The sequence below is a fragment of the Ornithorhynchus anatinus genome, chromosome 2 (genome assembly GCF_004115215.2).
Source record: "Ornithorhynchus anatinus isolate Pmale09 chromosome 2, mOrnAna1.pri.v4, whole genome shotgun sequence".
Taxonomy (NCBI): domain Eukaryota; kingdom Metazoa; phylum Chordata; class Mammalia; order Monotremata; family Ornithorhynchidae; genus Ornithorhynchus; species Ornithorhynchus anatinus.
In genome coordinates, this window is record NC_041729.1 from 18,895,583 (window position 1) to 18,921,719 (window position 26,137).

General features: G+C 45.7%; 2 protein-coding genes and 1 long non-coding RNA gene across 8 annotated transcripts in view; 2 read left to right on the forward strand and 1 right to left on the reverse strand.

The window, feature by feature from the left end:
- The window catches only part of IFT81 (intraflagellar transport 81), a 130,087-nt gene extending 111,769 nt beyond the window's left edge, over window positions 1-18,318 (forward strand). The window contains exons 19-20 of one of the 2 annotated variants that reach the window (XR_005659553.1): window positions 10,903-11,088; window positions 17,652-18,318. Coding sequence is in view for 1 of the 2 variants with exons in the window: in XM_039910436.1 (XP_039766370.1) it covers window positions 10,903-10,941 (39 nt within the window). In the remaining variant the exon portion in view is untranslated. Of the gene's footprint in view, window positions 1-10,902; window positions 11,145-17,651 lie in introns of those variants that run through there. The other variant, XM_039910436.1, reaches the window with a different exon arrangement.
- On the reverse strand, window positions 15,534-19,521 carry LOC120638086. Its single transcript, XR_005659568.1, has 2 exons — window positions 19,059-19,521; window positions 15,534-16,173 (listed from the first exon to the last, which is right to left on the reverse strand). It is a non-coding gene; the product is annotated as an uncharacterized LOC120638086 (long non-coding RNA).
- Window positions 19,522-20,751: 1,230 nt separating this feature from the next.
- ATP2A2 (ATPase sarcoplasmic/endoplasmic reticulum Ca2+ transporting 2) overlaps window positions 20,752-26,137 on the forward strand; it is a 68,027-nt gene continuing 62,641 nt past the window's right edge. For 4 of the 5 annotated variants that reach the window (XR_003757037.1, XR_003757038.1, XM_029058797.1 and 1 more), the window contains exons 1-3: window positions 21,000-21,117; window positions 22,553-22,570; window positions 22,648-22,730. Coding sequence is in view for 3 of the 5 variants with exons in the window: in XM_029058797.1 (XP_028914630.1) it covers window positions 21,000-21,117; window positions 22,553-22,570; window positions 22,648-22,730 (219 nt within the window). In the remaining 2 variants the exon portion in view is untranslated. Of the gene's footprint in view, window positions 21,118-22,552; window positions 22,571-22,647; window positions 22,731-26,137 lie in introns of all 5 variants that reach the window. The other variant, XM_029058796.2, reaches the window with a different exon arrangement.

Genomic DNA, 26,137 nt, shown 5'->3' on the forward strand with positions numbered 1-26,137 from the left:
AGGGAATATGTCTAACTCTGTTATTCTGTACTCTCCCAGGTCTCCCACATGCTGAGTACAGTGCTTTGCACACAGTAAGCGTTCAATAAATACGATTAATTGAATGAACAAAGTGCTTATTGAGTTAGCCCTCATTGATCGATTTAAGAAATATGAGTCTAATGGTGCTGGCTATTAGGAATGTTCTCCCTGCTCTTCTGCCAAATCTTCACCCTCTGATTTGGGTCTCGTTCCTCCTGGTGATTCTCTCTCCTTCTCCGATAAGTTCTACCCGTCCTTGGCCTGCAGTCTGCCCAAGCCCGATACCGGGCTCTTATCCTGTCCCCACTCAGCCGTCGCTTAGCCCAAGATACACATTTAGCTTCTCTAATCTTTCCCTGTAACTCAATCTCTCTTCCAACCTTCCCTTCCCTGCCCCCCGACAGCCCCTTAATCAAATTAAGAGAATGAAGGGGATTTAGTTATTATCATTAAATATATTTCTATACAGGATTGACCAAGTGGGGGTAGGGGGCCCTGATGGCGGGAACCCTCTACCGAAAATCCCATGGGACCAAGGTTGCCCTGTAGGCCATTCCGACCCTGTTCAATGTCTCTCTCTCCCCCAGCCTCTCTGTCCACACTTGAGTTGACTCTGATTTCTGTGGAACGCAGCACAATGAAAAGGGCTGGTTTGCACCTCCATAGAGCCGTCTGTAGGTCACCACCCTCCCTCCCATGTTCACAAGGTGGATTTAGGAGGAAATAATTTAGACACCCTCTCAGCATTCATTTCATTTTCTGGACCGATTTGAGGGGCCCTAAGAACTCAGTGGCTTTTAGAATAGGGACAGGGGAAGGCAGTGTGGTGGGGGCAAAGCTAAGAATGCACATGAATTTGTCTTTGATTTATTTGGCTTTCGGGGCTATTGTTCTAGTGAATGTGACACCATCTTTCGGTAACTCAAGCTGCTGAAACCCTAACCCTTCTAACTGCAATGGAATGGGCAGGGCTGGCTTCCCAGAATCGGTTAGAGGCATGAGGAATATGAGCTCTACCTTCTAATCGTCTTCTCTCTTTGGTGTTCACGCTAGACCCCAAACTGGGTGTCCTTTGGGCTTCTGTCCTTGGCTAATCTAAGGACCCAATAAGGAATTCTACATGTTGGGGTTTCTATATCAGAACATGAGTCTCCTGGGATGGAAAAGCAGGGTGGAAGGGCCTTCTTGGCTCCAGCACAAGTTATTTCTTGAATAACATTGTGATTTATCCAGCATGTTCAGATGCTGTGCATTCAGACTGCTTTATTCTGGGGATATCTGGAGATTGGAGCCTTCTGTTGACGTTGAATGGTTTAGGAGAGCGCGCAAGCAGACTGAGATTGGGAGCAGGTTCCTGGCAGGGCGTGAGAAAGGGAGAAGGGGATGCAGAAGTTGAATTGAGCACCTCATCTCCAGCTTCAAATCCTACCGTGAGTTTGACCCGCAGGACATTGTCCTCGCTCCCATCTGCACACTTCGAAAGTCTGCTGTACTCCTTGCCCCTACTGGCTGTTGGGGGTCAAAGAGAGGCCTGAGAATGGAAGAACGAAGGTGGATTTTGTTCAGGCAGAGAAGCCCCGGGAAGCTGTGGACTGTGGCCAACTGGCTGGCTTCCAACATAAGTTTGTCTCTCACGAACACTGAAGCCCCTGGAAAATTAAAGCAGGGTACTCAGCTCCACCCTCTTCTCAGCCCCACAACTGAGATTTCTGTGTTTCTCCCTTTACGGCTGCCTCTTCCTCCTGATATTCAGATAGTCTACTCCTCAGTGAAATTTCTTTGAACTGGTGCACATCAGAGGGGTCTCCTCTATTAATTATGCACTCTGGGTGTAATTATACAAAGAACCCCTTCCCGATACACAGGTAAGCCTTTTTATTTGCATTTCATAGTCACCCCTTCCTCAGCTCCATGCTACTTATGTACATAGCTCTAAATTTATTTTATTGTCTGTTTCTACCTCTAGACTCTAAGTTCCTTGGGAGCAGGGAACATATCTACCAACGCTGTTGAATTGTACTCGCCTAAGCACTTATTAAGCTGATCTGCCCTCAGTAAGCGCTCAAAAATGCCAGTGAATGATTGATTTTAGATATATTACTTGACTCAGCCCACGCTCTTCCTGCCCCCTCCCTGCCTGTCCAAATCGCTCTTGCCCTCACCTCTCTAAGACTTTTAAATCTCCATCTCCAAGGCTCCCTTGCATCCTGCCCTTCCCTTTAGCCGGTACCTTCCCTGGACAGCTTCTTTTTAACCTTGTCTCCACCTTGTCCCCCTTCCTTCCCTCCCTCCACCTGGTTCCCTTGTGGCTAGTGGCACCCAGGACTCCCTTGAGGTGCTGGGGATGGTTCAGGTAGGGCAATGGCAGGCCCCGCCCAGACCTCCCGGCTCCCCCCGCCCCCTTTCCTATCCTTGCTATCACCATACTGCTGCCGCTTCCAGGCAGCACAGGCTGCAAAGCGATGAAACAAGAAGGAAGAGGCAGGGGCAGCCACATTGGGACAAAGTTTAAAAAAGAAAAGCCTGTGGGGCAGGTTCAAGTTACATGGCATGGGGCTGGCCTGGTGGGGGAGTGTCCGGGGGAGCAGTGGTGTCGGGGGGGAGAGGGTGGAGGGTTGGGTCACTAGGAGTGAGGAAGTTGTGGTAGCCATGAAAGAATATCGGGGATTGGGTGTGGGGGATTCAGGGAACCATGGGAAGAGAGATTTGAAAGAGTTGTGGAGTGAATAGAGATGAAGGAGAAAGGGAAGGAAGAGATGGGGAGGCAGGGTGAAGTAAAAAAAAAAATTGGCCTGTCTGGGTGACAGGTGGGACTGACAGGAGGGGACACTATATAAAATTAATCCTAGCATACTTTGACAAGAATTAAACGATGCTGAGCTCTCATGGAACCCACTGAGCTAGCTATGCGGGGGGCGGGGGGGAAGGCTTGCTATATCCTCTCCAGAAAGGGCACTTCCCAGACTACATTGGAAACTCAGCGAAGCCAGAGGAAAGAGCACAGGCCTGGGAGTCAGAGGACATGGGTTCTAATGCCAGCTCTGCCACTCATCTGCTGTGTGACCTTGGGCAAATTAACTTGACTTCTCTTGCCTCAATTATCTCATCTGTAAAATAGGGGTTAAGACTGTGAGTCCCATGTGGGACAGGGACTTTGTTCCAACCCAACTAACTTGTACCTATCCCAGTGCTTAGTACAAAAACTACCAAGAAGCTGACCCATGTGTCAGTGCCTAAACAGATTGGACAGGTTTGGTCTGCATTTTCTCATAGCATTTCAAATCTCCTTAAATGTTTGTGACTATTCAGTTTCAATCAATAATCTCCTTAAATGTCTGTGACTATTCAGTTTCAATCAATCAGTGGCATTTATTGAGCACTTATCGTGTGCAGAATACTGAACTAAGTACTTGGGAGAGTACAATATAACCAAGTTGGTAGACACATTACCTGCCCACAACAAGCTTAACACATTTTTGTTTGGCTTAAATAAATAGCGACAACTCAAGAATGAAACAGTCAACTAAAAAAAAAAGTGGTGAATACAAAATTGATTTAATAGGAAAGCGAATGTGTGAAAACCCTATCATTTTATTAACAGTGGCTGAGGTGGGTCTGGGTTTTGGATCCCCGCCAGGAATGCTCCACTGCCTGGAAGCAGGAAAAAAGAAAGCTGACTGAGGGACTGATCCTGGAATGGGAGCTGTCAGGGTAAGAGGGTCAGAGGCACAACAGGACAAGGGCGTCAAGTTTAGTGGAGAGGGAGATGTTGAAGGCCTGTACTTTTTGTTGCACTTTACATTAGAAAATATCTTCCTTACCAACTGAGTGTGTGTAAGACTTTCCCCTTTTCCCTTAATTAATTAGTTGCTAAATCAATCAACTATTTAGTGCTTGCTATGTGCAGAGGACTGAACTAAGCACTTGGGAGAGAACAGTACAATAGAATTGGTAGGTGCAATCCCTGTCCACATAGAGCTTACAGTCCAGAGGGGTCTTTCCACACCACACAATCTTCCACATGAGCATCTGAGTGGGTGAAGAGGGAGAGTCTGGTCCCTTTGTGATGGCACTTTGTACTTTATTGGGTCACCAGATGAGGGTGGCGGGGAGGCTAGGCTCAAGCCCCAGTTAATTTGATTTTACCTTGCTCGGTACTGACTTTGGACATTTGTAGCTGGAAATTGTGGATAAAAACCATAGACTGAAACTCACAGAGTCATAGATTAGAGAGTACATGATCAATTGATGATATTTATCAATTAATGGTATTTATTAAATTCTTACTGTGTACAGAGCACTGGAGTAAACTCTTGGGAGAGTACAATACGATAATAATACAATAGTAATAATAATAATAATAATGGTACTTGTTAAGTGCTTTCTATGTGCCAAGCTCTGTACTAAGCACTGGGATGTATACAAGCAAATCAAATTGGACATAGTCCCTGTCCCACACAGGGCTCACAGTCTTAATCCCCATTTTATAGATGAGGCACAGAGAAGTGAAGTGGCTTGCCAAAGGTCACCTAGCAGACAAGTGGCAGAGCTGGGCTTAGAACCTATGACCTAATGAGAGCTAACTCCATCTAGGGGAACCAAACAGTTCCCTGACCTGCTAGAGCTGAGTGGAGCAAGATCAGGCTTTAAAGCGGGGAATCCTGCCTGGGCTCTCGCTAGCCTTCGGGCATTGGCAGACTCAAGACCCTGGGGCCAGATCGGGTTGGCACAAAGCCAACCTAGTAGGGCTCAGGGTGAATGAAGGCAGATGGCCCCCGAACCCCTCTCAACCTCAGTCAGTCAATCATATTTATTGAGCGCTTACTGTGTTCAGAGCACTGTACTAAGCACTTGGGAGAGTACAATAATAAACAGACTGATTCCCTGCCCACAACAAGCTTACAGTCCAGTGGGAGAGGCAGGCAATAATCTAAATAAATGACAGATATGTACATAAGGGCTGTGGGAGTGGGAGGGGGGATAAATAAAGGGAGTAAGCCACAATGACACAGAAGGGAGTGGGAGAAGAGGAAAGGGGGGCTTTGTCAGGAAAGGCCTCTTGGAGGCAATGAGCTTTCAATAAGCTATATAGGCAGGGAGAGCCATTGTTTGTTGGACATGAGGAGGGAGGGCGTTTCAGGCCAGAGGCAGGATGTGGGTGAGAGATTGGTGGCAAGCTAGATGAGATGGAGGTACAGTGACAAGGTTAGCATTTGAGGAGGGAAGTGTGCAGGCTGGGTTGTAGTAGGAGAGTAGCAAGGTGAGGTAAGAGTGGGGAAAGTGATTGAGGGCTTTAAAACCAATGGTGAGGAGTTTCTGTTTGATGCGGAGGTTGATGGGCAACCACTGGAGTTTCTTGAGGAGTGGGGCAATGGCCTGAATGTTTCTGTAGAAAAATGATCCGGGCAGCAGAGTGAAGTAAGAACTGGTGGAGTAGAGAAAGGAGGCAGGAAGGTCAGCAAGGAAGCTGATCCAGGAATCACAGTAGGATAGGATAAGTGATTGGATTAACGGGTTAGCAGAGTGAGCTCAGACAAAATGCAAGGAGGCCAGGGCTCATTTCAGTAGGTCGATAGTATTTATTGAAACCTTACTGTGTGCAGAACACTTTATTAAACGCCTGGGATGGTGCAGTATAATGCAGTTGGAAGACATGATCCCAGCCCTCAAGGAGCTTACTATGGTAGTTTCCAGCAGGAACGCCATCTGCCCCACAGCCCCCCTACCCCTTTCAGAAGGATGTAAGTGCCGCTTAACTTCTGGGGTGAACAGGTTGTCCTTTTGTGGGACAGAGGAAGAAACAATCAATCAATTGTACTTATTGAGGGCTTACCGCATGCAGAACATTGATCTAAATGCTTAGGAGAGTACAACAGAATTGACCCATTCCCTGCCTACATCAAGCTTACAGTCTAGAGGGAATAAGGGATGTTACAAAAGTCCCAGGAGAAGGAGAATAATGGAAGCAACGTGGCTTAGTGGAAAAAGCACAGGCTTGGGAGTCAGAGGACATGGGTTCTAATCCCAGCTCCGCCGCTTGTCTGTTGTGATGATCTTGGGCAAGTGGTTTAACTTCTCTGTGCCTCAATTACCTCATCTGTAAAATGGAGATTAAAACTGTGAGCCCCCCATGGGACAACATGATTACTTCGTATCTACCCCAGCACTTAGAACAGTGCTCGTCACATAGTAAGGACTTAACAAATACCATTATTACTATTATTATTATTAATAATGTGGCCATCTGGCCTGGGTCTGACAGGCAGCCATAGCTTCCTCTCTGATGGAGAAAGGAAGAAGAAGCAGCAGCATTTTCATGAATTGGGAAATATGCAGGAAATGAGCCAATCTGGCTAGTGTTTTAGGGGTTACTAGCTGGCTCCACCCCTATTGCTTCTTCCAACTGCTCCACGGCAACCTGATGCTCTAGAAAATCTGGGTTCTGAACTAGAGCTTGGTTTCTACACTACTGTACTCTGGCAAAAAATAAACCAATTTATATTTTGCTCTGCAGTAAACCCTGTAATCACTGGCGGGAGTTGCAAATAATTCACTTTTCTACTTCTTCTGGCCTTTTGTTTCCTTCTAACTGCAAGTGGGTGATACCAAACTTTTTTTTAATTATATTTATTAAGCACTTAGTATGTTCCAGGCAATGTACTAAGCACTGGGGTAGAATCAAGTTAATCAGGTTGGACACAGGCCATGTCCCACATGGGGCTCATAGTCTTAGTCCCCATTTTTCAGGTGAAGCAACTTAAGTACAGAGAAGTTAAGTGACTTCTTTTTTTGGTATTTGTTAAGCGCTTACTATGTGCAAAGCACTGTTCTAAGCACTGGGGGATACAAGGTAATTAGGTTGTCCCACGCGGGGCTCATAGTCTTCATCCCCATTTTACAGATGAAGTAACTGAGGCCCAAAGTCACACAGCAGACCGTGGCAGAGACTTGCCCAAAGTCACACAGCAGACAAGTGGTGGAGTTGGGAAGAATAAGGTATTATTAGCTACTTGCTTCAATTTCCCCATCTGTAAAATTAGGAGACTCCCTGGAAGGTTAAAAGAACTTATTAACTTAACATCAGCAAAAGAGCTGTGAAGAGTTTCAAATATCTTACCAGCCCAAAGATCTTCACCAACCCTCCTTTACTTACTGGTATCCTAACAATGATGATGGCCAATATCTTCACGTAGTGTCTATTGCTTGTCTGCTGTTTGCAGGACACGATTTTAGGTGCCACTTTGAAGCCTGCAGAAGTGTAGCTCCAAGGTTGAGTTGTTCTTTCAGAATTGTTACTTGTCCAAAGTCCAGTTTCTTTTGGAACAACCTTCTTTGCAAGGCTGAGCTTCTGAGCCCTTGCTACTGGTGAGATATTGGAACTGTAAGAGTCTAGTTGTTTTTTCATAGATTCCGTTTGCTCTTCATTGAGCTGTTATTCTACAGCATAATGGGCACATCTTGCTCTATTTGCCTTTCAGCTTGCATAGTCATGTGGTTGGATAATAATAACAACTTTTTCCCCTTGCCATTGGTGGATAAGAGATCAAGTTCTTGGTTTTAAACTTTGCTGAGATGATGTCAGCAAGATGTGTGGTATGAAGGCGGTATATTGTACAGGAAAAGGCTTTCAGTTGCTCAGACTGTTAGGCAGCTTGTTTGTGTTGCTGTGTGGTTGTAATGGAAAATGAATAAAAATAAAAATCCTCAGGCCCTTTTTGGCTAAAGCGAAGCAGCTAATCCCAGTGCCCTGGCAAGACTCCTGCACAGGTCACTGCATTCTGCTGGTGAAAGCTTCCTTTTGCAATTTCCAGTGAATTCAATGTACTTTGGCATGTTTCATTCTCAACTCACTCTGAGGTCAATTAAACAACTGCTCATACTCACCCCAGGGGTGGCTGCAGTTTGGTGATGGGCGGCATGATTCCTCTCTTTCTGTCTCATCTGTAACTGGATGCGTGGAGGCTGAGAGACAATCCTTGGGTGAGACGCACCTCCCACCTTCCTTTTCCCCTCCCCTCCCCTGCCCCTGCAGTGTCACTACTCCATTAGTCAAGCAGAAAGAGAACAGCATAATTGGTCCATAGAGGGATTTGCCAAAATCAGAGCCCATGTGTTTTGTGTAGAAAAGATAAGGGTGAAGGGCAGCCCGCAGAACGAGGTTCCTGGGGATGGCAGAGGGGAGGGCCCTGCTACAGTAAAAGGGGGAGCTTCTCAGATTATTACTATTATTTTTTATGGTATTCATTAAATGCTATGTGCCAGGCACTGTACCACGCTCTGGGATAGATACAAGCTAATCTGGTTGGACACAGTCCATGTCCCTTGTGGGGCTCTCAGTCTTAATCCTCATATTACAGATGAGGTCGCTGAGACCCAGTGAAGTGAAGTGACTTGCCCAAGGTCGCACAGCAGACAAGTGGCAGAGTTGGGATTAGAACCCAGGTCCTCTGACTCCCAGGCCCGTGCTCTATTCATTAGGCCATGCTGCTTCACTTACTTTTTTACTTTTACCTCTCCTTATCAAATCTGGGCAGGGGTGACCTTCAGTAGCACTCTTCAGATTTCAGGGCAGAAATCTGTTCTCCCTCGTACGTGATGGTACGAGGTGGTAAGCCTCATGCAGGACAGGAACGTTGTCCAACCTAATTCACTTGTATCTACCCCAGATCTTAGTATGCACAGAGTAAGCACTCAATAAAAATGATTGAATGAATGAATGAGATAGGCGAGATTGAGGCTCATTGAGGAGACTGGCATAGCCAAGCGCTTAGTACAGAACTCTGTGAATAGTAAGCCCTCAGTAAATACCATTGATGATGATGATCATTTAATCCATAGCTGCAGTTGGGATAGTAACAACGAGGCTATGGTGAGCTGTGGCTGAAGGCCCAGAAGAAGCAGCAGTTGCCCAACAGTGATAGGAAAGGTTGTGCAGGCTGACAGCGCTTTCACCCTAATAGTTCTCAGTTTCATCAATGGTACTTATTATGAGTACTTATTATGTGCAGATCACTGTATTCAGTGCTTGGGAGAGTCATATACAACAGAATTGGCAGACACGTTCCTTAGTAAGCACTCAATAAATACAATTGAATGAAAGATCTTATAGTCTAAAGGGGGAGAACTACATTCATCTAGATAAAAATAAATGAATATAAAATTTATGGCTATCTATGTAAGTGTACCAAATACTTCAAAGAACCTCTCACCAATACCCAGTGTATGGTCCAGAAGCAGAGAAGCAGTGTGGCTTAATGGAAAGAGCCCGGGCTTGGGAGTCAGAGGATGTGGGTTCTAATCCTGGCCTGCCACTTGTCTGCTGTGTGACCTTGGGCAAGTCACTTAACTTATCTGTGCCTCAGTTACCTCATCTGCAAAATGGGGATTAAAAGTGAGCACCCCAAGTGAGACAACCTGATTACACTGTATCTACCCCAGCACTTAGAACAGTGCTTGGCACATAGTAAAGGCTTAACAAATACCATTATTATTATTATTATCATTATTGCCACAATTATTACTATGATTTCATATCCATAAATTATTTATAGTAATACCTTTCCCCCCCTAGACTGTAAGCTCACCATGGGCAGGGAACGGGTCTACCAACTCTATTATACTGTATTCTATGAACACGGTACACTTGTTGTATTGTACTCTTCCAAATGTTTAGTGCAGTGCTTTGCACACAGTAAGCACTCAAATATGAGTGAATGAATGAATCAATAAATCAATCAATGGTATTTATTGAGCACTTAGTATGTGCCAAGAACTTTTCTTAGCACTTGGGAGAGTACCAGTGACATGTTCCCTGCCCAGAATGAACTTACAGACTAGAGGGGGAGGCAGACATTCATATGAATAAATAATGTATAATAAATAATTCAAAGATATGTACATAAGTGCTGTGGGGTTGGGGTTGGGTCGAATATCAAATGTCCAAAGCTCTCAGTAAATACAATTGATTGACTGATTGAGCAGAGTTAGCGGACTTGGCAGAGGGGCAGCGTGGCACTCAGTGGAAAGAGCACGGGCTTTGGAGTCAGAGGTCATGAGTTTGAATCCCAGCTCTGCCACTTGTCAGCTGTGTGACTGTGGGCAAGTCACTTAACTTCTCTGTGCCTCAGTTACCTCATCTGTCAAATGGGGATTAAGACTGTGAGCCCCACGTGGGACATCCTGATTCCCCTGTGTCTACCCCAGCGCTTAGAACAGTGCTCGGCACATAGTAAGTGCTTAACAAATACCAACATTATTATTCATTTATTCATTCAATTGTATTTATTAAGTGCTTACTGTGTGCAGAGCACTGTACTAAGCCCTTCAGAAAGTAAAATACAACAATTAAAGGGGACATTCCCTGCCCACAACAAGCTCACAGTCTAGGCAGGGGGAGACAGACATCAATACAAATAAAATTACAGATATATACATAAATGCTGGGGGCCTGGGTGGGGAGAACAAAGGGAACAAGCCAGGGTGACCCAGGAGGGAATGGGAGATGAGGAAAAGTGGGGCTAAGCTGCCAAATCAACTCTTTAGGGCCATTTGACTATTTTGATTAGTCCATTTTAATGATTTATTAGACCTCAGGGAGGAAGCACATTGGTCAACCTTATAATAAAGGCCTATAGATTTTTTTTTAGAAGATTAATTTCCCCAATTCTTGATTCTTGGTTCTTGATTAGCATCTTGCATATTTGGAATTTGCTTGTAAATATTTTTTATGACTGTCTCCCCACATTAGAATGTAAACTCCTTGAGCTCAAGGAATGTGTTTTGTGCTTCTGTTGTACTTTTTCAAGCAGCTTAGTACAGTGCATTGCCCTCAGTAGGTTCTCAAAAAAAAACATTATTACCATTACTACTACTACTTTACAGGCAAATATTTGGTTCATCTTCCCCTCAAATCCTCACTGAAGAAGGATTTAAAGACATAAGGAAAAATTGAAGCAATTGTGGATGGAAGACAGAAAATGGAGGTGGATTTCAAATGCAGTACTTTCAGCTGGGCTAACCCACTTCCTTTGAGGGATTCCAATGTATTGTAAAAGGCTGTGCTGATGGGTACGTTTTTATACATGAATTAAATAAAGAATGGCCTCAGTCTGTGAGAGTTACAAGGTAGAGGATGGCTTAATTCTAGTCTACTGTTCTCTCCCAAGTGCTTAATACAGTGCAGTGTACAGGATAGTGTACAGGGAACAGGGAACAGAGAAGCAGTGTGCCTAGTGGAAAGAGCACAGACCTGAAAGTGGGAGATTCTGGTTCTAAACCCAGCTGTGCCACTTGTCTATTATGTGACCTTAGGGAAGTCACTTAACTTCTCTGTGCTTCAGTTTCCTCAAGTGTAAAGTGGAGATTTAATTCCTCTTCTCCCTCCTGTTTAGTCTGTGAGCCCCATGTGAGACAGACTGTGTCTTATCTGATTAATTTGTATCTTCCCCAGCACTTAGAACAGTGCCTGGCACACTAGTGCTTAACGCATATCACTAGTATTATTATTGTCATTACTGGGCTTAATATTATTGATTGATTGGTGCCCTTCGTATCCTGAAAGCCATGGTGATACAACTTGGGTTTTTGCTAGTCTAGTCATTAATCAATCAAGTGTATTTATTTAACACTTATTGTGTCCAGAGCAGTGTACTAAGATCTGGGGAGAGAACTCTATAACAGAGCTGGTAGATATATTCCCTGCCCACAGCAAGCTTACATCACTAACAGCCATTCTCTTCCCAGACTAATCGCTAAGTTTTCCATTAGAGCAAAGATTATGAAGGCCAAGATATTTCAACTACACACCTATCACAGTTTCGACTTACTAAAACCACAGCTCTGTGTGAGAGATTTGTTTTTATTTTTTGGGGTGGGGGAGGAGGCAATCCATTGGCTGAATTCCAGAAAGAGGACACTCTGTGCTTGCCTGATGAATCATAGAAGAAGAACATCTAATGTTTGTAAACATCTCCAGCCAAAGAATGAGATGGAGAGCCTGCTGTATTCTCAACTTCACCCTATCCCCCATCCACCCAAAGCAGACCCACCTGAGAGACATAAAGATTTGAGTGTCTAGATTGAAGACCGAAGAAGAATTTATTCAAGTAACCTCTGCTGCATTTTGGGTGGCAAGAGGCTGGAACAGGAGGCAGTAGGCAGTAATTTTGTGCCACGGTTCATCCAAGATCTCGCAATGGGTTAGATGGTCAGTGAGGCATGGAGGGAATGTCCACACGGGAGAGTAGAGAGAAACAATCCAGCTTCTTAGTAGAGAGAGGAAAAGAGGTTGGAGGCTGTTCCAACCACATATCAGATGGGAGTACATGAAAGGAGGGTCAAAACCCAAGATTCAAGAAGAGAGACACACCAAGCTGTGTGGAAGGCAGGGAAGAAGTGAGGGATAAGGAAGAGGGGTGGAGCTAAGCCAAAAACTAAGAGCCTGAGTAGGAAAGGGCTTTGAAGGAGAAGATCCCAGTGAAGAACTTGAAAGAAAGAAGAAGCTGAGGAAGTTGATGTTGCGTGATGGAGAAGGAAAATTGCCCTAGCTTTAGCAGATTGCTTAGGCTAGATGGGGGGAAAAAATGCATCATTTCCTCTTGGTTCAAATGGGGTTTGTGAAACACACTTCTGGGAGGAGACACAAGATTCTCCCTATTCAGGAATCTGGAGAAAACTGCAAAGTCATAGGAAGGGCAACTAATCTAGCATCCTTTTATGACTATGGGAGGTAAATGTCACAGGAGGATAATCAAAAACCAGCTCACCACACTCCTCTGCCTTTTTCTGATTGTTGGGACGGGAGGGAGCCCACTGGAAAGCTTGGGAACAATGATCCTATTCTAGGATTCTGTCCACTGCAAGATTATCCTTCACAGTCACGGTCCTCGGGGCTCTGCCGGACTGAAACTCTACCGGCAATTCTGCTGCTGCTGGGGCTGCTGCTACTACAGTACAACTCGGCTACCTGAGAATTAAGCAGTCAGTCAGACTAACTCCATTAAACTTAAAATCACATATAGTCCCTTCATTTTTTGACTGTGCTTACACAGCCATTTCATCTTGATATTTTAAGTACCATCCTGTTGGATAGGTGCATCTTAAAGGGCAGGTGGGGGGAGAGAAAAGCCACTTTTAACATGTTTTCATGAAATCAGACTTCAGGGCTGTGGGGGGTGGGGAGGAACAGTTTCTATATTTAAACTACATTATCCCATCAGGGACCTACAATTTAAAAAATCAATTCACAGCTCTACATATGGCATTGCTCTATGGGTTCTTGTTTTTAAGATTGAGCTGCTGGATCTAACGTTGTAATAACAGTAATTTCAGGAAGCGAAGGACCTTTGTGGGTTTGGAACACTAGACTTTTCTGTCTCTAGAAAATTGAGCCTGAAACCTAGGGAGACAGCAGAGTCTAGTGAACAATGAAGGAAGCTGGGAGTCAGGAGGCCTGCGTCCTAGCCTCAACTCTGCCATATATTTACTCAAAGTTTAATAATCGTGGTATTTGTTACTATGTGCCAAGCACTGCACTAAGCGCTGGGGCAGATACGAGATAATCAGGTAATCAAATCATTCTCTGTCCCACAGGGGACTCACAGTCTAAAGAGGAGGGAGAACAGATATTGAATTTCTATTTTACAGGTGACCTGAGGCACAGAGAAGTCAAGTGACTTGATCAAGGTCACTCAGCAGGCAAGTGGCAGAGCAGGGATCAGAACTCAGGTCCCCTGATTTCCAGGACTGTGCTCTTTCCCTTAGGCCATGCTGCTTCCCTATGTGCAGAGCTAATTGTACTACTTGCTTGGGAGAGTACAACAGAATTAGCAGACATGTTCCCTTCCTTTAACAAGCTTACAGTCAGAAGAGGGAGAGAGACATTAATATAAACAAAATAAGTAATTTGTAATATATAATTTAAAGATTTGTATATAAATGCGGTGGGGACATTGATTCTTCCCTCTGCATAACAGGAGTTGCCATAAGACTTCCTAGAACCCTGTCTAAAGAGGTTACATAGGTCAGTGTTAAGAGATGATCCACCCAGTTTTCAGCTGTTTTTTTTCCTTGGCTGGTATGGATATGGTCAGACATCTTTGTCTCCAGTATTTTAATTTTAAACTATTATGCCCAGTCTTCCACCGCCATGGCACTGGCATGGCACTTATGCATCAGGGAGGGCAATGCCACAACTCTGGAAGAATGGGGCTTTTGTTCCAGTAAACTAGGTGTTTTTATGCCAAATAGCACATGTGACATCATCATCTTACGCTTCATGCCTGCTGTGACATTGCATGTGTCTCTTTGTCTGGTATTCCTAAGGGCCCATATTGGCCACCATCCTAGTCCATGCCCAGGGGCACGCCCTCCATGGCATACAGGAGTATGGCCATGGGAGAGCTGATAAAAAGTGGTGACTCGGCCCCTAATCCAATAGTTACTACAGTGCTAACTACTGGATTTAACAAATACCACTGACCGATTCCAATAGTACAGTGCTAACTACTGGATTCATTGAGAGTAGAAGAGAGATAGCTTTCACAGAAGGGAGCATAACAGCAGGAAAAGAGCTCCTACGGTGCCTCAGAGATGGGGTAACCCAAATCTGCCGGGGATTTGAGAGGGCATTTGATATGCCCTCTGAGAGGCCTGAGCTGGATAAGAGGAGTGATCCATTTTTACTACTTCCTCTTCCTCTCCCTTGTGCTTGGATCTGTTCCCTTTAAGCACTTGATATTCATCCCACCCTCAGAACCCCTCAGTGCAGAACTTGCTGTTTGGCTACATAATTTATTTTAATTGCTGTTTCCCCCTCTAGACTGTACGCCCTTTGTGGCCAGTAATATGTTTGATAAATTGTTCTCTCCCAAGAGTTTAGTATGGTGCTCTGCATATAGAAAGCACTCAATAAATATGATTGTTTGATTGATCCAAGTCAGGGACTTAATAATAGCAATAATAATAATAGTATTTGTTAAGTGCTTACTATGTGCCAGGCACTGTACTAAGCACTAGGGTAGATACAAGTAAATCGGGTAGGACATAGTCCATATCCCTCTTGGGGCTCACAGTCTTCCGTGGCTCAGTGGAAAGAGCCCGGGCTTTGGAGTCAGAGGTCATGAGTTCAAATTCCAGGTCTGCCACTTGCCAGCTATGTGACTGTGGGCAAGTCGCTTCACTTCTCTGTGCCTCAGTTACCTCATCTGTAAAATGGGGATGAAGTCTGTGAGCCCCACGTGGGACAACCTGATTCCCCTGTGTCTACCCCAGCGCTTAGAACAGTGCTCTGCACATAGTAAGCGCTTAACAAATACCATCATTATTATTAATCCCCATTTTACAGAAGATGGAACCGAAGCCCCAAGAAGCAAAGTAACTTGCCCAGGGTCACACAACAAACAAGTGGCAAAGCCAGAATTATAACCCAGGTCTTTCTGACTCCTAGGTTCATGCTCTATTTCACTAGGACACACTGTTTCCCATGTACACTGGATTAATACACTGGAGTCGTATTCAGCCTTTAAAAGCTTCTTTAATCAACAAAGCGTTTTTTTTCTTATACACTTGGAACAATGGTAGAGAAACACTGTTTTTGCCCTGGATATGGGTTGCAAACTAATTCTTCCCACAAAAGAAGAACAGAATTACTCTTCTGAGGCATAAAAACATGCATGGAAAGACTAGAAAATATAATTTTAAGATTACTAAAAAGTGCACCAGCCCAAAGCCCTGGCAGAACAGGAGTACAAAAGTCCTCAATTTCTGTTCCTTTACCTTTAGTTTCTCCTGTCAGGACCCCCTCCAGGTTCTGTTTCTAGAGGAATCTGGATCTGTAATTCATGATGGGGCTGGAACTGCCTTGTCTCTCCATAGGCATTCGTGAACAGAAGTACTTTCCCCTGCCCAGATCCTCCTGTGGGCAACTCCAGTCTAGAGCAAGTCACCAGGGGCTCAGAGGCTCTGGCTCTTTCACTCTCTCAGAGGAAGTACTAACGCCCACTTGTTAAGGGATGCCCAGAGGAGAACAGAGGCCTCCTGACCAATTGACGAGTCTTCATTAGAAACAGAATTGAAAGGAGCATCGGAGAAGCGGTGGAGGATATGTATTTTCCCTTTCACATCTCTGGAGGGATATTTTTGCATTCCCAGGAGCTTTAAAGGGGAGAAACAGGAACAACATTAGCATTCGCCTACTGAAATACTCCATCTTGGAGAAGTTCAAACTGCTTCATAACTTCGCTTTTAGAAATCTAACATCCTCCAAACATATCTGTGAGACTTGAAGGATCTTATCTCACATATCCCAGCTGAGGAAAATAAGGTAAAGGACAGAAAAGGATTTTGTCCAGGGTCATGCAGAGGCCTCATTTTTATTATTATGTGCTTTCGAGTCATTACCGATTCATAGCGCCTCCATGGATATACTTTGTCCAGAACGTCCTGTCCTCTGCCATAATCCGCAACCTTTCTAACGGGTCTTCCGTTATTGTCGTTATGGTCTCTATCCATCTAGCTGCTGGTCTTTTTCCACGTTTTCCCCTTACTTTTCCTAGCATTAGTGTCTTCTGCAGAGAATTAGTCCTCCTGATTTTGTGTCCAAAATATGCTAATCTAAATCGAGTCATTTGGCCTTCCAAAGACCACTTTGGTTTAATTTGCTCCAAAATCCATTTGTTTGTTTTTCAGGCAGTCCATGGTATTCACAAAATCCTTCTCCAACACTATTTATACAAAAATATAATACAATAATAATCCGGCAATATTCATACAGGAAAATGAAAATCTCCAACTCACGTTTGAAAGGGCATGAGGAGTCACAATTTCATTTTAAATCCAACAAAATGGGGATTTACAACTCATTTTTGGTTGTAAAATTTTCTGCAGTGGCTGAAAGCCATTTGTTTGAGCCAGTGCAGAACTTGCTGTTTGGCTACGTAATTGTACGCTTGAGTGTATTTCCAGATTGATCCTGCAGTCAACCTGTTTGACGGTCGCTGCCTAGGAGTGCTGGAGCTTATATCCTGCGTCCACCCCTGAGCAGCAGGAGTTAGACAAGGCTGGGAATTGGAAAAGACCAAAATTTTGTCTGTTGATCATAGGGACCTGCTGATATCACAGTTCCCAGAACAGGCTCAGGAGAAGACCAGCGATGTATTGTTCTGCCAACTCTGCCTCTATCCAAAGCGTATTCTACAAACAATTTTGGTTTGTCCCCAGGCGATAGACGCGGAAAAGAATGTTCTTTTAAATACACCTGTCCTGGGCAGATTTGGCCTATGAGTCACAGGGTAGAGGTGAAAACAGAACCCAGGTCTAACGAACAAATCAGTATTGGTGAGTAGACCGTCCTGCCTAGGTGTGCTTAGTACTCTCCGAAAGGGACTCCTGGAGATACTGAAATAACCAAAAAAGGAGAAGAGAGTTGGTAAGAACTAACACAAATGTGCTACAGGAAAATGAACCATGAGCCCCTTTCCACCTTTAAGATCCCTGGGAAACCATCACATGCTACTCTTGAAAGCTTCTATTCTGACTTGACCAGCCCCCACCTTGCTTCTGATAAATCACTAAAGACAAGAAAAAAAAATTGTTGTTTTGTGTGAGGTTTTTCTTTTTTGATCTTCTTCCAGGTACCGATCTCAACTGTGTGCCAAGTTCCACTCCTTGGAAGTAATTAAACTAAATGAAATGACGTTTCTGAGCCTTTCAGCCGGGCCTTGCAGTGTTATCTGCATCTGCTGGAAGAACTAATCCGCTTCAAGACTTCAGGCTGGTCCAGTTGGGACAGCTGAGTTCACCTCACCCTGCTTTATGCATTGTCCACAGGCAGACTGGGAGGCAAAATGCATTTCAATAACAATCTACTTTCTACTTCTACTTGCTGAAAGAAGAGTTAGTTTACTCTTCCTTTCAAATCCCGGGTTACAGAGAATTCCTAAAATATATGGAAACCACTGGACTTTGTCTGGGGACTAACTTTAGTTTGGTGAACAAAATATGCACTACCTAGTGTGTGTGATTTGGAGCAAAACATCCCCCTTCAAATCACCTTGTAGTTAAAGTGACAGAGAATCAATGTAACCTATCACTACAGCATTAATCCTTTTTTTCCAACAGTAGGGTTGGTAAATGACCCCCAAGTACTTTATTCTGATCTTATTGCTTTTTGGGGGTTCCAGTACTTCTATCTGTAATGTCTAAAGGAGACAAGTGGTATAGTAAACCCAAATAGAAACTCATTTTTTTTTTAAGTCAGCATCCATGGAGTTTTTTGGCCAATAAAGTGCTCATATTGCATGTGCTTCACCTCATTCATGAGAGAAATTTGTCCTTTATGTGCAATTGGGTAGGGGCTTGCTATGAGATGTAGTATGTATATATAATTGAAATAATAATGATGGTATTTGTTTAGCGCTTATGATGTGCCAGGTACTGTACTAAGCGCCAGGGTGGGTACCAAGCAAATCAGGTTGGACCCAGCCCTTGTCCCCTGAGGGGCTCACAATCTCAATCCCCATTTTACAGATAAGGTAACTGAGGCCCAGAGAAGTGAAGTGGCTTGCCCATGGCCACACAGCAGACAAGTGGTAGAGTTGGGGTTAGGACCCATGACCTCCTGACTCCCAGGCCCGAACTCTATCCACTACACCGTGCTGCTTCCCATAGACATATCACTCACAAAGACTTTGTGAACTAACCCTATTGTACTTCCTTGAAAGGGCTTGGAACAGTGCTCTGCACAGAGTAGGTGCTCAAATGACTGCCACAAAATATGAAGGATTTTGGTGGGGTGAGAAGAGTCCTCCTAATATCATTTTTGTTATTTTTTTTACTATGGCTAACTGCTGGGGTAGAGACAAGGTTATGAAATCGGACAGTCCTGTTCCAAGCGAGACTCACAATCCATTTTCTCCCCATTTTACAGATGAGGAAACTGAGGCCCATAGAGGTTAAGTGATTTGCCCAAGGCCACACATTGGCTAGCAATAAGGCTGGGACTCGTGTCCCACTCCTGTGCTTTCCCAAGCAGTATTCACCTCCTCTGTCGTAACAAAAGGTCAGATGGTACGGGCGAGTAGGAAGAGAGGAAGGCCAGAGAGTTCCTTGGCGACTGCCACTCCAGTTCCAAAGTCTGTGCCGTAAGTGGGGAAGGAGATGCAGTCGTGTCCCGTGGGGCAGACTTTGGCTAAGGAGTGTTTCATTTCCCCGTCTTTTTCCCGGTAGATAGGGATCCCACTCAAGTCTAGAGAAAGGACAAAGGGCTAAGACCAAGGAAACCGCCAACTAACTCGGGTTCTGCCCCTCTGAGTTCCAATCTCGCCCCTCTCGTCCCCTCCCCCGCCTTTTGTGTTGAAAAAGAAGAGTAATTGCGGTATAGCCTTTTGTGTGGAATAATCACGGTGACTGTGGTGGTTGTTAAACCCTGTCGGAACCATAAGGGCAGTGACCGGAGTGCGGTGGAGAGCGATGGCATACGACGAGCACCGGACAAAGCCTCTGTGGCTCGAAGGACGGCTTCCCGCTCTCAGGCCCCCCTCTCCTCAGGCCCCTTCAGCCCACTGCCCCTCAGGCCCCCCTCTCCTCAGGCCCCTCAGCCCCTCCTCTCCTCAGGCCCCTCAGACCCCCCTCTCCTCAGGCCCCACAGACCCCCCTCTCCTCAGGTCTCTCTGCCCCTCCTCTCCTCAGGCCCCTCAGACCCCCCCTCTCCTCAGTCCCCTCAGCCCCCCCCTCCTCAGGCCCCTCGGCCCCATCTCTCCTCAGGCCCCCCTCTCCTCAGTCCCCTCAGCCCCTCCTCTCCTCGGGCCCCTCAGACCCCCCTCTCCTCAGGCCCCTCAGCCCCTCCTCTCCTCAGACACCCTCCTCTCAATCCACCGCCCCTCAGGCCCCCCTCTCCTCAGGCCCTTCAGCCCCCCGCCCCTCCAGGTCCCTCGGGCCCCTCAGCCCTCCACCGCGGAATGGCGGGCGGGTGGCGCGGGCCGTTGGGATCCTGTAGGCCGAGGGCGGCCGCAGGGCCGGGGCAGCCTCGCGGCGCGAGGGGAGGAGGAGGAGGAGGAGGAGAAGGAGGAGGAGGAGCCGGGGGGAAGAGGAGGAAGAACGGAGGGGGGAGGGGGAGATGGGGGAGCGAGGGAGGGGCGGGTCGGAGCCGCCCGCGCCGCGCTGGTGCCTCTCGGCCAATGAGCGGCGTCCACATGCCGCGGCTGCGAGAGGGGAGGCAGCGCCGAATAAATGCTATTAGAGCAGCCTCCGCCTCAAGTCGCCGTCGCTGCCGCCGTCGCCGCCGCGCTTGGCGCTTCAATCTCCTCCCGGCCGCCGCCGCCGCCGCAGTCGACTCCCTGGTTCGCCAACGCCGCCGCCAGGGAGGGAGGGAGGAAGGGAAGGAAGGAAGGAAGGAAGCTCTCGCGAGGGAGGAAGAGTGAGCGCGCCCGGCCTACCGGCCTGACCCTCCCCACCCCCCAAACACACACATCCATACACCTGGCTCCCACTTACCCCCGCCGGGGCATTTAATCCGTCTCAGGAGTTGGGGTCGGTTTGAGCTTTGGTGGCAGAAAGGGGGGGGGACGACGACGAGTTGACCAAACTGCCCCTGGAGCGGTTGGTCGCCGAGGCAACCGCCCCGAGGAGGAGGAGGAGGGGGGGTGGGAGGAGGCAGGACGAGGGGGAGGCCGTGGCGGGGCGGCGGGCTCGGGGGCCCCCGGGGCGGCGGTGACAATTAGAGGAGGGGGGGAGGCCGTGGGGTGATTCAGCGGAAGGAGGAGGAGGAGGAGGAGGTGGTACTGGTGGTGGAAGAAGCTGGAATCAGCCCAGTCACTGCCTCGGCTCCTGCTGTGGCAGCTGGTAGCGCGTGTGAGGAGGGGGCAGCCGCGGAGCTGAGGCGAGAAAGGGGAAGAGACCGGCCAGAGGAGGAGGAGAAAGAAGAAGAAGAGGAGGGGGGGGGGCGGCAGCAGGAGGAGGCAGGCCGGCCGGGCGCCGCAGTCATGGAGAACGCACACACAAAGACCGTGGAGGAGGTGTTGGCTCATTTCAGCGTCAACGAGAGCACCGGGCTCAGCCTCGAGCAGGTCAAGAAGCTCAAGGAGAGATGGGGTTCCAACGGTAAGGGCCAACCCTTCCCTTCGTCACCCCTTTCCCTCCTCCCCCCGTCTCCCCCCCGCCCCAAGGTGAGGGCCCCTAGAGAAGGGAGCCCCTTCCTCCCTTCTCTCCCCCCCCCCCAGCCCAGATCTGCAGCCTCCCACCCCTCGTCTCCGTCTCTTTCATCGCCCGGCCTCACCCTGGGTGTGTGTTTGTGGCGGGGGAGAAGGCGGAATATGGGAGAGAAGATGGCTGACGGGGACTCCACCTCGTGGGTCTCTCTCCTCTGCACCCAGTTTCAGTGCCGCCTCCGTGCCGGGCTCAACCCCCGATGCCCCTGGCCGGGTGTGTGTGTGGGGGGGGGGGGGGGGGTCTTACACCCTTCGCCATTGGAGAGAAGGGGGCTTCGGTGGGAGGAGGAAAGGCCGGTCGGTGCCAACAGGCGGCTGTTTAAAAAGGCCGTTTCGTCCAAACTCCAGTTCGTCTGCAATCCCGTTTTATTTGCAGCCTTGACCTTCACGCATTTGCCCCCCTTTCCCCCCCTTGTTAAAGTACAGATCCAGTTGGCTTGGATGCCAGCAAAATGAAATGCGCAAAAGAGAGAAATGTGTTCGGGAGGGATTCAGCTCGGTTGCACAACCAGGGGTAAAGGTTTTTATGAGATGCACCCCGACCTTCCGACCCCCCGCCCGATTTCAGAGGAGGCTGAATTACTGTAGTTTGGAAGCCCCTGACCCTCTTTCTACCCACTTCGTGCCTCTCCCAAAGTTACCCAGCTGGTAGGAGGGATGACTTGGCTGAAATTCATCCGTTTTTTTAGGGCTCCTGTCCAGACGTGAGAGTTCAGTTGTAAAACGAAGATAATAAAAATGATGGTGGTACTTGTTAAGCCCTTACCCTGTGCCGAGCACTGTTCTAAGCGCCGGAGGAGATACAAGGTTATCAGGGGCTCCCAGTCTTCATCCACATTTTACAGATGAAGTGACTGAGGCACAGAGAAGTGAAGTGACTGGCCCAGAGTCACACAGGTTGACAAGTGGCAGAGCCGGGGTTAGAACCCACGACCTCTGACTACCGAACCCGGGCTGTTGCCGCTGAGCCACGAATCCATGGTCGTTACCTTGTAAAATATTTTTATGCTAAGAAGCCAGTTTAAGATATTCATTATGATCCACTTTAAAACTGGATGATCGTTAATGGTGTTCATTGAGTGCTTACTGTGCGCAGAGCACTGTATTAAGCGCCCGGGAGAGTAAAGCATAACAGTTGGTAGACGGGTTCCCTGTCCACAAGGAGCTTACAGTCTAGAGAGGGATCGCGTTTAAAGCTTAAAAGTAACGGTACTTCGGTTCAGAAACATTTTCTGAAAAAAATGCAGAATAAATGGTCAAATGGTAAAATGTTTCTCCTTTTTTTTCCCCTTTGTGGCATGTTCCTGGAAAATCTACACATCTTGCAGAATTACCAGCGGAAGAAGGTAAATCTCATAATGACATTTACTAGTTTGTTGTTATTGTTATTTTTATTGGTAATAACGTGTTTGCTGTCTTACAGGAAAAACATTACTGGAGCTTGTGATTGAACAGTTTGAAGACTTATTAGTTAGAATTTTGTTGCTGGCAGCTTGTATATCTTTTGTAAGTATAAAGATGCTCCTTTACTTTAAAAATTGATTTCTTGAGAACATTGCATAAGATGAAGGACAAGAAGCTTTGAAAGCTCTGTCAGATGAACAATTATTCCCACTTGCAGTCTTTGTGTGTTCTAACTTTCTATAATATTGGCAAGAACTTTGTGAATCACTATCTGCAACCATATAGAGGCATGAAGCCCATTTCCTGAGGGGAAAATGGTTACTTTGACAGAGTGCCTTTTTAAAAACGTTCAAAAATTCTAATGGATCTAGAAATGCTGAATGTCAGCTCCTGGAATACCAAAAAATTGTTCTGGACTGCTGTATCTTTGTTTTATTTATTTATATCTCTGGAACGATACTGTGTTTGAGAGGATCATAGGACGCTAATGTCGGGTTCATTATAATCTGTAAATAGACTACGCTGTGGGACTATTCCAGTTGCCTTCCCTTTCTGGTAATAGCAAGGTGACAGTTGTTGTCCTGCCGGTGACAAGAATGATGACGGCAGGGATGGTACCACTGTTGCCCAAATTTGGTCACTGACCTTCAGGATAGGCTGTTCATTTAAAATGGACCCCTTGTCTTGACTGACTCTGGCATTGATAGGAGTCAGTATTGCTGGTTCTAGATTAAAGACTGCTCATAGATTAAGGGTTTCCTTATTCGCTTTGTGTGTGTGTGTGTGTGTGTGTGTGTGTATGTATGTATATGCTCTATAGTTGCTAAGAAACCAGAGAAATGCAGAGAGAAAGCATTAAGAGGAAGGCGAAGAGGACATCTGTGTACTTGACAAGTTAGAATCTGATAGTTTCAGCAAATTTTTGCATTTGGCAGGATTGGAATTTAACGGGGAGATAGAACGTTCAAATGGGTAGATGGAGGTCTGTTTTCTTTGAAATTTAACATTGGAAAAAATTGGGGAAATCACTCCTACCCCTGGAAACTATAAAATACAGTTTCACCATGCCTTATCTTCCCCCAAACCCAACTGATCATCTCATTGCAATCTCTAAGTAGACTGCTTCTGATTTTCAGTGAGGGACAACTTTAGGGGTCATAAAATTGAAATGGTTTCAGGGTGAATTCAGTGGCGGTTTTGTCAGCTGGCCAAGGGTCTGAATTCGTCTTGTTTGTAGATGTCAGTAGATATCCTGTTTTACTTACAGAAAATGTTTTTGAGAAGTGTGGAAGTGTCTGTGTATTTGAGTGGAAAGAAGGGTTGGGATTATACCCTTAGTATTTCAGAAGTAATGATAAGACTTTAAATTGACTTTGTATATAATTTCTAGGGTTTTGGGACACTGCACACTACCCTATTTTTGAGTTGAGTGAAAGAAGGTATGGAAGTGTTTATAACTAGGAAGGGATCAGGTGAGGTATTGGCATTGAGTAGAACTCTTTGCTTCTTGATTTCTAGTCAGTTACTTTTACATCAGATAGATTTATTTTTCTGCAGCAGTATTAAATTAATAGAAGGGAGGTAAAAATGGAAACTGCCATATCCTTAGCTGTCACAAGTCCCTGTTGGGTAAAACCAGTTGAAAAATCCCTTTTCATAATACTGAAGTTAGCTTTTGACAGTACCTTCATTTTGTTGGAAGCCATTTTACAAACACCATTTTCTTCCACCTTAATTCCGTAAGATTCAAAATCATTTTTTTTGCTTTGTCTTGCTATATACCTGACATTTTAACCTAACTGAAGCTACTTTGGTGGATTCATTAAGCTTGCAAGCTTGCAGAATGTAACTTTGTATGCCAGGTTCCTTGGAGGTAGCCACTTCTCTACACACCATGCATAAATTGTAATAGTAGGCAGTAGAGCTGACTTTGTGCATCTCATTAATGCTACCCCAAAAGGGCCAGGCTATCCTACTGAAAACTCTGTTGTATTGGTAAACTGCTTTCTATTTACATACAAGTCGGACAGGAGAAGTTGAATCTAGTTACGAAATTTCTTTGATGGAATAACAGTATTGTACTTGTGGCCAGTAGCATCACCAGGGACCACTTAGTTGTTTCACCCGGAGGTTGTGTATATTGTAGTAAAATTAACCTCAGCAATTGAGTAGCTTTACCGTGCACTGGTAATTTGCATCGTGTGGTACTAATAGTTCAAATAGATAAACATGTAAAATTACTTCCTCTGCATTTTTTTTCCTTAGGTTAAAACTCTATAGAGGTAAACCCGCAGGATGCATGTTTAATCCTTAAAGATTTTATTTTTAAAGGCAGGTTGGAAATTCAAGATACAGTAGTCTGTGAGCAAGCTTTACTTCAAGTGAAATATTTGATTGGGAGCCTGACTCCCAGGAGTGCTTAGGTTAATGATAAAATGTAATGTTTTGAATATATCATGGAAAAGGTTATTAACTGGGTTAAGGTGTATGAATCATAATATGGGCTATTGTGATCAGAACTTTGCCAATTTCAGCAGACCCTCCCCCCCCCAGAAAAAGAATCCCACACAATTAAAAAAGCAGCCTGTTAACTCATCTGCAAAAGGGGGATTCATATTGTGAGTCCCATGTGGGACATGGATTTTGTCCAACTTGACTGGTTTTTAAACTACCCCCAGCATTTAGTACACTGCCTGGCACATTGAAAGCACTTAATTTTTTTTTAATGGTATTTAACAGGAAACGTACAGTGTTTCACTACAAAGCTATTGTCCTTTTTAAAGTGAAAGTTGGTTTTAACTTTCCTGCACTTGGATTTGTACCTTATATTCACTCCACCACACTTGGGTATACACCCATGACTTATATTGAAGTCTGTGCCCCGCCCCCCCCAAAACTGTAAGCTCCCTGTGGGCAGGGAATGTGTCTACCAACTCTGTATTTTACTCTCCCTGTATTTTACTAGTCCTGGCTAGTACAGGGCTCTGCACACAGAGCTCAGTAAATATGATAGATTGATAGAAACAGGTGTAATTGAGGGGAGAGCCTCTTGTGTTGTAGTTATAATTTTTTTTTTCATTTTTCTTTAGCCAGAAAATGAGCATTAATGAGTAAACCAGTCTGACATCCATCTTATAGCAGAAAAATGCTAAACTGCACTTTATTAAAATGGCAAGCTCCTGGGCATTTGGTTTCTGATTTAACAGATGAGAGTGTTGGAGTTATTCATGGTAGCATGTTTAAGTAGAAAAGTTTTCCAGAATTAGGTGTATGTAGAGAGATTGAGAGAGGTTAAAACTGTATTGCTTTCATGCCGATTAAAGCTGCTTATGGTAATTGTGTGTACTGAATGGTTAAATTCATATTCCGCTCCTAGGAAGCAGAATAATAGTCAATCAGTTGAATTTGTTGAGCAACAACTGAATGCAGAGTACTGTACCAAGTCCCTGGGAGAGTGTGTTAGAATACAACTGCCTTCAAAGCATTTATAATTGAGAGACAGAAAAAAA